At 40.7% G+C, this 13,397-nt stretch overlaps 1 protein-coding gene across 1 annotated transcript in view; it reads right to left on the reverse strand.

Moving 5' to 3' along the window:
• Window positions 1-654: 654 nt before the first annotated feature.
• Window positions 655-13,397, reverse strand: part of xkr7b (XK, Kell blood group complex subunit-related family, member 7b) — a 133,896-nt gene continuing 121,153 nt past the window's right edge. Inside the window, exons 3-4 of the mRNA XM_004568132.4 lie at window positions 8,759-8,978; window positions 655-6,193 (exon numbers count right to left, since the gene is read on the reverse strand). Coding sequence (XP_004568189.2) covers window positions 5,380-6,193; window positions 8,759-8,978 — 1,034 coding nt within the window. The 3' untranslated portion in view covers window positions 655-5,379. The remainder of the gene's footprint in view (window positions 6,194-8,758; window positions 8,979-13,397) is intronic.

A 13,397-nucleotide genomic window follows, 5' to 3' on the forward strand; every position in this document is an offset into this window, starting at 1 on the left:
CCACCCACTCCACCCAGCCTGCACTCTCTTCTTCACCTCTCTTTGCGACTGTCTGTTGCTTTGTATGGTTGGCCTCAGGTATTTAAACCTCCACTGCTTGCAGGTTCACAGTTACACCTGTCTCCCTGTCCTTTACATACATATTCTGTTTTGCTTTTGTTCCTCCACTCTCCAGAGCATACCTCCACCTCTCTCTTCTCTAGTCTCTCAATCAACACTCTTAAAGCAAACATTGTAGGAGTAGGAGTACTACGATAACAGATGCAGAGTTTATATGTGCAAATATGATAAAAGTACTGCAAAAAAGTACATATAGGTCCACTGTGTATCAAGACTTACATAACAATCGAACCGTTGTACATTTATCACTAATGCTCATCGAGGGAAGACTTCACATGCTTGTAAAAAACGATGAGGTCCTCCAGAACTAGTGACGCTATTTTCCAGAGAAGTGATTGGGCAGTAGATGATTTCGTACCTGCTCTAGAACATAATCTGGCCCTGAGCAGGTTAGGTCTGCACCAGAAGTTAGCACGGTAATGTACACTGAGCTGCAGATCTATGTAAAATCTTGAGTTTATTATATTTTGAGCAAATATAGATGTAACCTGTAAAGGGAGACGAGAAAAAGAGACACAAGCACACACGGGGAGCTTATTTTGCTGGCCGTTCAGCCATGTTTACTACAGTATTGTTCCCATCTACAGTTATCAGCACAGCTTGTTGAGTTCTTTTTTAACATCGTCATAGATATTTTCACCACTGGTTTATTTTCTGCTCGTTCACTCGGAGGATGTTTAAGCAGCATTATCAAAAAAAAAACTAAGAGCACATCCTTACAGACATACTGTACATACGACACATACAAACCAAAGCACACGTACTCATACACGCACGTCTTAGAATAGCATCACTCTGATATATACAGATATAGAGAATGAGTAAAAAAAAACAAGAAAAAAAAGAAAAACTATTTTCAGTTTTTACATCTCAATATAAGAGTCATACCAAAGACATGGCCACCAAGTGAGTAAACAATAGATAAATAGATATAAAACAAATACAAAAATAAATAAACATAAATACTTGCATTAATTGATAAAAGATGATTTGAGTTTTTTAACTCACTGTTTACTTTTAAACATGTTTTTTTGTTCAAGTCTATATATAATCAGCGCACCACTATTAACTGATAATTTTACCTCAACAACAAAGTACTGGTTCATTACCCAATCGGAGAACGCGAAAGCCCGCCCCTCAGCCCCGTGACTGGGTGGTTGACGTATGTATCGTCTGTACATTAGCCGTTAACATCATGTTCGACATGACATGATCACGTGTGACACAGAGTCACTGTTTTCAGCACCATTAACATCGCCATGACTGTCACCATTGTACCAACATCCACAACTTCAGGTAGGACACAGCACTGTCCAGATAAGAAAACTGTAATTATCAAGACTTTTTTTGTTGTTGTTTTTTCTTTTTTTTCTTTAAAATTTGCTTTCCTGAATTTTTCGGACCACCAACGGCTGTGGTGTTAAAAACACGTAACAGTTTTTTAGCATACCTGCAAACCTTGTTAGCATCAGAGCACTGCTTTACTTGCTTTAAACTGGCTACTACACATATCCCTACGACGCCTTCGAGGACTTGTTGTTTGCAGTGGAATTTTAGGGGTGAGGTTGCAGAGCCCCTCAAGTTTAGTTGTATGACACTTTCACATTAGCATATTATGGTGGCTCTCGTGCACATGTGACTTCAAGGGCTCTGGGGAAATTGGCAGAACCATAGACTGCATATGAAAGATGGACGTGGAAGTCTGCATTCATTCTAAAGCAGCCGACCGAAGCGAAGTGCTTGGACCAGTTTCCCATAAGACAGATCTACCGTGGCTCGGGACCTCAGGTCGCAAAAGGCAAAGATGACGACAGCCATTCATTTTTTATACACAGTCTTATAGTCGCAGCACATCCACAAGATCCAAACAAACATTGTGTGGTAGTGAAGTATGAGTAGCAGCAGATTAAACAGACCACAGCAAAAGCTTAGAGAAACTGGGTGTGCTAGAGGATGTTATTCAGGTACTGGCCAGGGATGATTTGGCTCTTATTTGTCTAATACAGGATATGTAACCACAAAGTACATCATTAACCATGATTGCTAAAAAGCAAGTATATAAGCTGCTCGTAGCGATTTGCTCTACCAACTGACCTAAAGTACACAAGAGACTGTAATTTTTCCTACGCTTATTCCTGCAAGACATTACAATAAACTTGTGTACAATCGGCATACAGTTGAATTGAAGCCACACTGGAAACAGAAGCAGGAAGAAACTCCAAAAGTAAAGGGCACACTGCTCCTGTCTACTTGTAATCTAATTACAAGTTATGTTTTCCGGATATAATCTGTCAGGTGAGCTTTTTGAAGGACTACAGTCTAAATGTTGGCACAAATTCGTGGCTGTTTAATGTGGTATTTACTGTGACATTTGTGCCATACAAGTAGTTTTTTGTGCTTGTGGCTGTTAGCCATAAATATAGATCCCCTGAAGACTTGTCAAACCAGAGCAAGTGCACAAACATCTATGGGGTTTATGTTTCAAATACAAATGCTTGTATTTGGTGTGAAGTTGACGAATCACGTGTTCGTTAGACTCTGATGAAGACTTAAAGTCAACACATATTGTCTGACTTTGCCAGAAAGCTTGTAGAATAAATCATCGTTGTACTTGAAAACAGAGTGCCTTGGTTTTGTTTTGTTTTGTGCCATCCCCAGTCAATATCTAGCATCACTTCATAAATTGTATTATTATTATTTTAAAGATCTTCCAATTCCAAGTCCTAAGGTTAATAAATCAGTTAAACTGGCATCATGAGCAGCTAGTCTTCATCACTGCATGGTGCACTAAATGCATTTTGAAAAGCGCTTTCATCAACATACTTCTTAATATGCATCTGGGTCACATAATGTAATGTTTTCTACATCAGCTATCCTTAAAATAAAACCACAGCATAGGTTGAAGTATTTCTGGGATGGCCATAAAGATCAGATCACCTTAAATGCACAGACTAACCCTAAAGGCTTTTAAGTAAAAGGAGAAAGAACGTCTTTGAAAAGAACTTCAAAGAGAGGCTGCCGGAGAGAAAGCTGTTGTGTAAAATGCAAGAGGACAAATGCTGGCTTTGATGCAACTATTTTATATTGCATCAAAGCATATTATATTTCCTTTTAACTGTTCTTCCTTTGGGTGGTGTTGCTGACCCTGCGTGATTCTTTCAGCATCCAGCAGCTTCTAATTAATATCAACACATCCACACCTGGGAGCAGCAGCATTTAAACTTCGACCTCTGAAGCTGCTTACTGATCAGCTCTGCTGGATATGTTCAAGGTGTATCTTCCTGCTGCAGGTCATCGCAACAAGAGTTTAAAGGTGCAAAGAGAATTTCTATGCCAATCTGCTTTTCCTTTCTATTCAACAAACGTACTGCAAATCTATCAGCCTTTGGGGGCAGGGGTACATAAGGATATCCAGAGCAGCAGCTAATGGATATCTGAGCCAGGATTTCCTGCTCTGTCCAGAAGTCTTTGTTTACTATTGCAGATTAATTTTAGAACTGATTGTTTTGAGATTGCATTTGCCAAAATTCAATCCCTTATTTGGTCTATGGACAGACTGTTTACCTGTATGCAACCAAGGCCCTGTGCTAATTTAATAGAAGACCAACAGGACTACAAATTGACTACAAACAGAAAACAAAAGCATCTGCTTCCAGATTTCAGATTCTTCTTATTCTTATGCAGACATCAGTCTGAATTCAAATCTTCAGAAATCTTTAAATCAAAGACCTGATTGTGGATTTATTTTGTAAACAGCGCCACCTTTCACTCGACCCTTGCCAACATCTTGTTTCTGAGAAGAAACGGCACCTAATGCTGACTAGCTAGCTTAATAAAACATGAAGGTGCTTTGCATCTTTAATTGTTCGTATTCAGTTTGCTTTGAGCAAATGTCTGTTATTCACTGTTAAATGTATTCAGCAAAGTAGTGTTGATACCGTAAAGAGTAATTTCTCACTGTTTTCTTTGAAAAATGTTGTTTGTGGAAACCTTCATATTCTACATGTTACGAGTTCTGAAAAACTTTGGATGAGATTTAGAATTTCACAAGAAAATGAAGCTTTTTCACTCAAAAGTCATTCGTCTAACTACAGCTTATTATAACAGCTTATATCTGACATCTGTATTTATTCAACTGTACATCACAGGCCTGTTTGTGGTGAGTTACAGCATGCCATATGGTGGGAGCCATGGCAGAAGTTGCCCACTTTCACATCCTCACATTTAGTCCTGATTTATTTTTTCCAGACGAGTCCTTTCTCGTGTCGGGCATTGACAGCGCAGCTGGGATGTAAACAGGGAGACTTTTGCTATGGCTGCTATCATAACACATATGGATGAGTGAATATATCACATGTAGATGTCAGGCCTACATTTCCATCATCGTGGTCGCATGAGATCGGAGCCAAGCGTACAAGATTACGTTTCTTTTGGGACACGACTGACGGATGGTTGTGAGGGACATGCAACCTTTTGGTGTCATAATTGGACACAAATTAGCAAATATTGTTGTGTTTTATTCTTGCTAAAAGAAATGCACGACTTTATATGCATGTGTTCTTCCATGTTACTGTGATTCTCAAAGTATGAAACATAACAAGTTCGCAATGAGTTGGTGATTGCGATGTTAAAAAATGTCTATTTTTTGGATGCAAAGCAAGATATCTTTGTTACCAAATGTCTGACGAAGGACTGGAAAATGACTTTTTTCAATTTAAGTCCCGACTTTACAAAACCAAATCACACCGAACCAAACTGATTGCATGTCCCATGCATTTCTAGTTTCCTAAACATTCCTCGGAAAGTCTCTGTTGTCTTTCTTGGGTCAAAGGCTCAAGTTCATGCAGCCGACCGCTTCTCAATTATCTCAAACTTCACAACTTAATTTCTTGCAAATTATTTTACTTCTTGTACTGACCGTGCAGGATAAAACAAAATCTAACACACCTTGGTCCCAGGATGAGGGATATTTTCCTTCCCTCAAAACTTTTAGAAAAAAAAATTCGAAGATTATCCCAGTTCAGCATTACTCCGCTGACTTCCCATGGCTCATTCATGCTACTTACTCCCGGACTGCTTTGGTCCCAGATTGCGCTTCACATTTTACAATCAAGTTTTGACAGCCTCTCAAAGAGCTGCCCGACACACAGCATCTTCTTTTCGTGCTTCTCTTGGCGTAGATAGTCCTGGGATGAGAACTGATCTCAGGCTGAGCCTTGGTCCCAGACTGCGTTTATAAGTTTAAAAGCCACTGTTGGCTTAAACAGTTGTCTCATATTCCAATACCTCTTTGCTGCCCATCATGCTGCTCCTGTACTGTATCCGGGGGCTGATGCCTGATGTGGTCTCCAGAAGCAGAATGGTCTTGCGCAGACGTCGATCGATAAAGTGCGCATCCCATGCTGGGTATCGCTTTCTCGGGAGGTCGATCCGGATCACGGGTCCGTCATGTGCACGAGATGACGAGGAGGTCCTGTGAAGGAGTGCAGGAGAGGAGGATGGGGAGGGACGTACCTGGAAGACAGGCAGGCAACTGTCTCTGTCCCTCTCCCTGTCCCTTTCTCGCTCCCCGGGAACTGGCTCCCCTGTGTCTTTAGTCCTGGGCAGAGTCCTTGGAGGACTGGTAATGACTATATCCGTTTGGGATCCTTGTGATGGAGTAAGGCAAGCATCAATCACTCCCGCCACCCCTCCTGAACCTACCACGCCCTCGTCAACACATCCTCCCCACTGTGAGCCTAGAACAGGCCCATCTGGGTGCAGCCAGCAGTAGTACACCAACATGAAGAAGGTTCCCAGGGCAAAGCTGCAGGCCACCAGACATACAACCACCAGGGCAGAAGAATCGGCCGTTTGTGGGTCACGGTAGGTGTACCAGGCGGCAGTCAGCGCCACGTTCTCAGCCAGTGTCACAGAGTAGTAGACAGTCATACGGAAACGGCTGGGGCCCTCTTTGACATTGAACCAGCAGAAGATGTAAATGATGCCCACCACCATGTTGTAGATGATCTCCTCCCACTTGGACATGCAGAAGTCAGTCTCACCTTGGATAATCCAAAAGGTCATGACACACCTGGAAAGACAACACAACAATACAGCTAGTCTCGACAACAATGCGCATGGGCCTTATAATAAGATATGATATACAGATTCTTTTGCAAAATTTCAATCAGGTTGTAATAGTATTTTATAACTTTGCACTCTTTGAAAAGGAAAATAGATTAGCCCAGAACATGCTTCAGAACGCCAACAAAGTGGCATAAAATGTTTCTATGTCAAAAGATTATTTTAGGACCCTACAGTCAGCTGTTAGAAAGCTAATGCTAGCCTATGTGTTAATAAGCTACTGTAGATAACAGATGTACATAAGGAATCTGCAAACATAACACATTTCTTAACTTATAGACACTGACATTTGCAGTCAGTTTTGTAGGAACTGAGTTTCAGTTTATTTGTCTTTATTGCCCAAGTTTTAAAATTGAAGACAGTCATGATTCCCACTGGAAGATTGCTAAAGATGCTTGTGATCCCTCACATTTTTCCTCTAGTTCTCCCAGCAGTACCAATTATGAAATCATACAAAACATAAGAATCTAGAAGACTGGCATGAGCTTCAGTGCTCTCCAGATAATGCCCCAGTCAAACAGCCCTAGAGACCATCTGGCAACCACTGGTCACAAGAGATATATAGTGCAGCCATGAAAACTTTGTTGCAACTAGCAGGTTGCCATTGTTGTCAGTAAACACCAACTGGTCAGCAAACAATTGTGAACTACTCGCATGCAGTAGTGTCTGAAAAATGTGCCACAAACTGGAAACAGAGACTGTTCGCCTTCAAAATAATTTTGAAATCTGTTGGTTGCACAACTTTTACTTTCAAGAGGAACATTTACTGTCTCTATTTTCCATCAAACGTTTTCTAGTTTTACAACAGTTCTGAGAGTAAATGGCAAATGTTTGCAGACATGATGATGTCCTCCATGCAAACTACAGGTAAAGCACCCTATTTGAAACCATTTTCACAACTGCCAACAAACTCCAGCAACCACTCACAAACTGGTTGCCGATTAGTCTCTAGGTCTGCATAGCTGAGGGCTTAGCGACCTTTTTGGCGAGCTTCTCTGTTTTCTCTGTTTACAAGTTTACGAGTGGCAAATACTTGTAATTCTAATGACCAACTAACCTTCAATTAGCATCACTGTCAGGATATACTTTGTTTATAGAACCAGTATTGGAAAGGCTCAAAATCACCAGAGCTGTCAAAATACTAATGAGATATTTTTGGACTGTTTTTTACTGTAAACTTTGTTTGTGAGGCCAATAGAAGTGAAATTAACTCAGCTGTTGACATAATTTAACAGAAATCCACAGAATTTTGTCTTTGCCTTAGAATTGCAAATTACTGTATCCAAGTGATGTGAGCGAACAACATGCCAGATTTATTTAAGCCTGCAACAGCTGATTTTCTGGACAAGCTTGCAGCTGTTACCGAGCACTATTTTGTTTCATTTGAGCGATTTCTCCATTGTCCACAAACCAGTGTCTGACATCACAGAGGCTGTGTTCATCTATTAAATAAAATCTGCGCACTTCACAAACATCTGAGGGAAATTAAAGGTCTCTTCAAAAGCTGACTGCTTCTCAGTGTACACCAGCTAATTGCAAACTCTGACTGCATGCTGTTTGGTGCTGAGCAGGATGTGAAGAGAGGATATTTAAAGCTTTGTTACTGAGAAAAGCTGTGAGAACAATCACAGTATGAGAGCAGTAAAAATGAACCAGTAAAGTCGTGAGCTGAACAGCCAAACAATGCGATGCAGCTCGCAACAACGCCCCGAAAACCGAGGGAGTTGCACATTCAGGTGATAGTGCTCTGTAGGGTCTTCACCACAAGTAGCACCTTTCACATTGTGCCATTGTTTTCACATTTGATTTATATCAGTAATATAAAAATATTGATTATAGCTGCCTTGAGTACAGGAAGTCACAAATGAACACTAAGACAAAGGGGCAATACAAGACAGATAACATAAATCTCTCAGTTGTGCCTCAAAGTACATCCCTAAACACAAAGCGATGATATCAGGCAATCCATTTCTAGAGAATTTAATGAATGCTCCTGGCACAGAATATCACATCTAAGCCATTTAAAGTAGAGCGAACACATACAGGAATGCCCGAATGCAAATCATCGCTGGGCATGAGATAAAACGTTAAGACTGACCTTCTCCCTATAGAAGGCTACATTCTTTCAGCACCAATTTGCTAAACCTGCTGTATGAATAATTACAATTAACACTGAAAGTATTTTATAAATTAGGCCCTGCTAAATGTCCCTGCTTGGGGGAAGAACCTGTAAAGTGTGTAGGAAGCTGTTTTCTGCGATTTAACAAGCAAGAACGAGCAGATTAAAAAGGTTTATGTATAAAGGGAATATATTTACCAAACTTGCTCTTTATATATTGTATTACTTGACTTTCTTTAGTTTGATTTTTGTCTACCTGCTGTTGGAATGCAAGTTGACTAATATTACTGGAACAGAGTATAGATTTCTCTCTATAACAAAAAAAATGCAGCAGGTGTCTAATTCTTCCCATTTGGGGTCCAGATTCTTAACATCAGGTCACATATGGCGCACCAGTGGCTGACGATGAATATGCCGAAGTAGAGCTGGAAGACGGAGGCGAAGAGAGCAAAGGCCACGGTCCTCGCCCCAATCGTGAAGAAGTGCCACAGCATCTGGGCGATCACGGCCTTGTAGGACATGGGCAGCTTGTCGTCACGGGAGTCACGGAGGACCTTCTGGTAGGAGGCGATCATCCAGGCCAGTGAGACCAAGGAGGCCGAGGCAGATAGACCTGGACAGAGGGGGGGAAACATAAGAGGACTATAGTTATTAACTTGACTGAATAGCTCATAATAAACAACACCAGTGATATTGTTAAATAGAATTATAAAGCTACCCGAGCAGGGAGATTACATGCTGCAGAGTGGTAGAAAAGAGAAAAAAACCCTAAAAGTGGCATTTTAATTTTGACCTTGGAAAGAGAAACTTTAAACTGCATCTTAAATTTGGATGTCGCAGTGTGTAGATTGTGGGGTGTGCGGATGCAGAAAAGAGTTTGAGATGTCAAATAAAAGGTGAGCCGTTTATCAGGCTGATTTCAGAATCCAAACAAAATCAAAAACGCAAGCAAATTGAAATCCAATAGTCACAGGAGCATCCCGGGACTAACACGAGGAGCCTCAGACAGCCAAAGTACGCTGACTAAACAGATGACGCAACAAAGGGAAGCCCGAGGCTGCACGCAGAAGGCTGATGGGGGTCTGAACACAGGAGGGTAACGAGACAGCTGAACATAATCAAGAGGCATGATGTACAACTCACATCGAGATGCAGCTAACTAGCAAAGGAGAGTAACACTAACCAGAATATCAACAACTGACGAGAAATTAACAGATTGAAGCATGAACACCAAACAAGGCAAAGAAAGGACAACAACAAACACAAACAACTAAACGGCGAGAGGAGGCTAGAATCACACAACTAAAAGGCTTCACTACACTGGACTAAGAAACACAGACAGCACAAGATCAACTTACAACAAAGGATCAAAATCACTATCAGGGATTCTTCAATGTTAACTAACAGAGGTAGTTTAAATTGCCCCGTGTGGCTCAGTAATGTGGTCAGGTAATTGTAAGCTGATTTATTGCTTGTATTATGAAATGTCTGAGATGTGGTCCGTGAGTTCTGTAACTAAGAAAAAATGTACTTGATAAAAATGTGCCTTCTTTTCTTATCAAGGTCTTCTTTTAGTAATGCTGCTGTATTAGGCGTCTGCTTGGGAGTCCAATTTTGAAAGCACACTGAATCTCTCCCGGTGGGTCAAGAGTCAGATCAAATAACTTCCAGCTTTTAACTTGAATTTAAGTTTAGGGGAGAAAAACAAAGTCCCAGCGATCCAAATTGTCAAACGTGGAGACCCAAAACTGCGGCTACAAGCACTCAGCTTTGGTGTGAGTTCGTGGTGCGCACTCTTGTGAATGTAAATGTAATGATGCTCGTCAGTGACCTGCTAAGCAGTGAGGAAAAATGCAGTTTAGTCTATGTGGAGCAGCCAACTTCTCATCACCAGTACTGATCCTTGAGATCTTTGGTGAAATCAGAGATAATCACATAGATGTGCTGAAAACAATGAGCCGTCTACTGACAGCTGCACTGTTTAAACTGATCCGGAGGAGCACAACCAGAAGACCTCACAGGGGAGGTTGCCCTTTTTAAATCAGGTATGATTTTGCCTTTTTTTAGTTGGAGTCACAAAGCTTTAGTCCCAGCTTTAATCCTTCAGGTGGGAATACATGTGAAGTACTAAGAACCATCTCACCCTACAGTAGTATGGCTTTCGTTTTTTGAACATGCTCCTACAGTTTTCTCTTTTTTCCACGCTTGTTCCCCGAGCTTAAAATGTGTTTATTTATTTCCCGCCGTGCTGAGTGGAGGCCTGCTGGAGCATTTCCAGTTGTTTCTTTTTATTTTAATAACTCTGTCATCTTCTAAAGTCAGTTCTTTTTTCTCATTTTGATTTAGGCAAAGGTAAAATGTGTTTTATAACTACTAAGTCTACTAGTGATCTCAATCCATTCCCACAGTGAGTACTATAATCCTGAGGATCGACAAAGGAAGTCCTGACGTCTGGGATCTCTTCATGAGTCTACTGTATGAGGAAAGGGACACTCCCAGGTTGCTAACAGAAACAGGAAGATTAGAAAGTCTGGGATTACTCCAGGATTCAGAGCTGGAGTTGTTCAAGTGATCAGCATAGGGAATGTGAGAGGTTTGGACAATAATAAGGATGAGATTAGTGAACTTACTGGGAATATGGCTGAAACCTTTCTCTGACATCTGGTTTAACTTCACTGACATAAGGACAAACACAAAAAAAGGGTTAGGGTTGCTGGCTGTCAAATTTATCTGGACTTGAACCAGTTTCTACTGAAGTCAAATAATCATTAGCCCGCACATGTAACTTTCAGGCCTGCTGCGAACCGCCCAGAGCACAGTTTAGCATATTAAATATTCATGCGTGTTAATCATGCAGCCTTGTCTCAAATTAGCCGTGAATCACACTGAGAAGGCATTAAAATGTGAGCAGAGAAAGAGCGGCACCGACTTTGCATTTGATTAATCTGAAGATTTTTCTAAAATATTTCTCTTAAAAACTGAGATCAACCTTAAAAAGAAAGTTTAAAGTCGACTCAGAGGTGCAGAGTTTGAACTGGTCCTCAGCTGGAGAGCGCCATTTTTTCACAAGTCAGAAAACTTATTGTGTTTAAAATCTCTTTTTACTTTTTCACTTTTATTAAATTTAAATGCTGTTGCACATGTAAGATTTTCCTAGCACAGCAGGGACACAGCGCTAGGCACATATTTTTGTTTACATGTGACATGTTTCTTTGGTTTTTAATATACTTTTTGTCTTCAGTTTTGCAGTGTTTGTAGTTTGTCTCTTTATTTCTAAACTTGGCTCTCTTTATGCATCAGCTTGTTTCGTCTAACACGAATGGAAATGGGGGGAAATGGCTGAAACTATTAAAACACCATCAAGCGTTGCGAACAGAAGCATTCTCGGCGTCTGTGCGGCTTGGTTGGAAAATGGAAAATATCGTGACAAAACAGCAACGGTTTTGTTCCATCTTTGAACAAAAACAATTTAACACAGACCAGTGGCAGGCCAGAGAAACCACAGAGTGTTTCCTTAATGAGGTCTGATTAAAGGAGAGAGCTGTCACTCCTTTACTGTACAGCCTGCTTGAAACAATATGTCTCAAGAGGATTCAGCAGCATTAAGAACAGAGAAAATTATGGGCTACCTTCACCAGACAAATGCTATATATGTATTAATAAAGGAAAGGGAGTTCTTTAAACTTCAAACCTCTGTCTACTTTGATTTGATATATGAGTCATTCCCCTTAAGCTGCTTTAATTTTGGAAAGGAAATGATCTCCAATGAATTTCACAGAAACTGAAACATCTGGTATTGCATGAACTGAACTCTTTGGGTTTTTACATCTGTGCTATTTAACATAATTAACATTATTGGAAACCAATGTTTCCAAGAGTCCTGCTTGCTGTCTTTGATATCATTCAGCTGCTTCAGCTGAGAGGATCTCGTCCCAAGTTTATTCGCACTTCCAGTCGACCATCTTGGACCACAGCTGGCAACGGTAGTCTTTGTTCTGCGGTGGAGATCCACTCTAACATGGGCTCATTTAGAACTGCTTTATATGTTTCAACCTCTCAAGATTACTCAAGATAACTTGAGTCCAAGGCTGTGGAATCCAGCTGTAGGATGAGAGACTCGCTGGAGAGGCAGCAGATCATATCGTTCAGTTATTTTACTTTACTGCACTTTTCCTGATGGGAGGAAACTACTTTTCTCAGCTGGCTGGGTAACATTTCAATAACGCCCTGAAAAAGTTGGATGTTTTGGTGTATTCACTTAGGTTGCAGCCACCATGACCGTGACCTGGAAGAAAACCAATGACATGATTCGTTTTTTCAAATTCTAAGATGTTGGAGAAATGTTTAAGCGTTCTTTATTCTATGTAGTTTTTGTTGGTTTTAAAGTGTCATCAATGTGATGGAACATTTTATGATTGTGCCCTTCTCTGTGTGAAGCTGGCCTTACTGATGTGTCCGTGGCATCATGTTTCGTCTTTATACAGTCTTTATAAGATCGTAATAAGTCAACTGTACAAGCCGTCTTTGAATGGAAGGCTCTGACTCAATTCTTTGACCATGGCGAGTTTCTATAAATGGTTCTATTATTTGTTGTCAAAAGCCATGCTGCCATCTTCCTTATTTGTTCTTTTACCCCTTTGCAAATTAAAATTGCAAAAAACAACAACAACCTGTTTGTGTGTAAATCGATTTGTTTCAGATTTTAGTAACAATGTCAGTGATCAGTGGGTTCATTTAGCTAATGTGGATTCTGGGATCCAAACAGTGTCTCTAATCTCTAAAAGTTGAGAGAGCCAAACGTTTGACCCCAGACCATCTCCCCCGGGATTTCAAGGAACGGATGATGTTGTCTATAAACAATGAGAGATCTGCAATGAATCGCCTAGTGGATGGGGATGCAAAAAAAAGAAGAAAAAAAAAAAAAACAGGAAAATGATTGTTTCCTGGGATAAAATCACAGGGAATTGCTTTCAAAGGGTGAAAGCACTTCAGGATCGAGTCTTCTTCGCTCTCCGGACTGCCCAGGTAATTG

The sequence above is a fragment of the Maylandia zebra genome, linkage group LG20 (assembly GCF_041146795.1).
Source record: "Maylandia zebra isolate NMK-2024a linkage group LG20, Mzebra_GT3a, whole genome shotgun sequence".
In the NCBI taxonomy this organism is placed as follows: domain Eukaryota; kingdom Metazoa; phylum Chordata; class Actinopteri; order Cichliformes; family Cichlidae; genus Maylandia; species Maylandia zebra.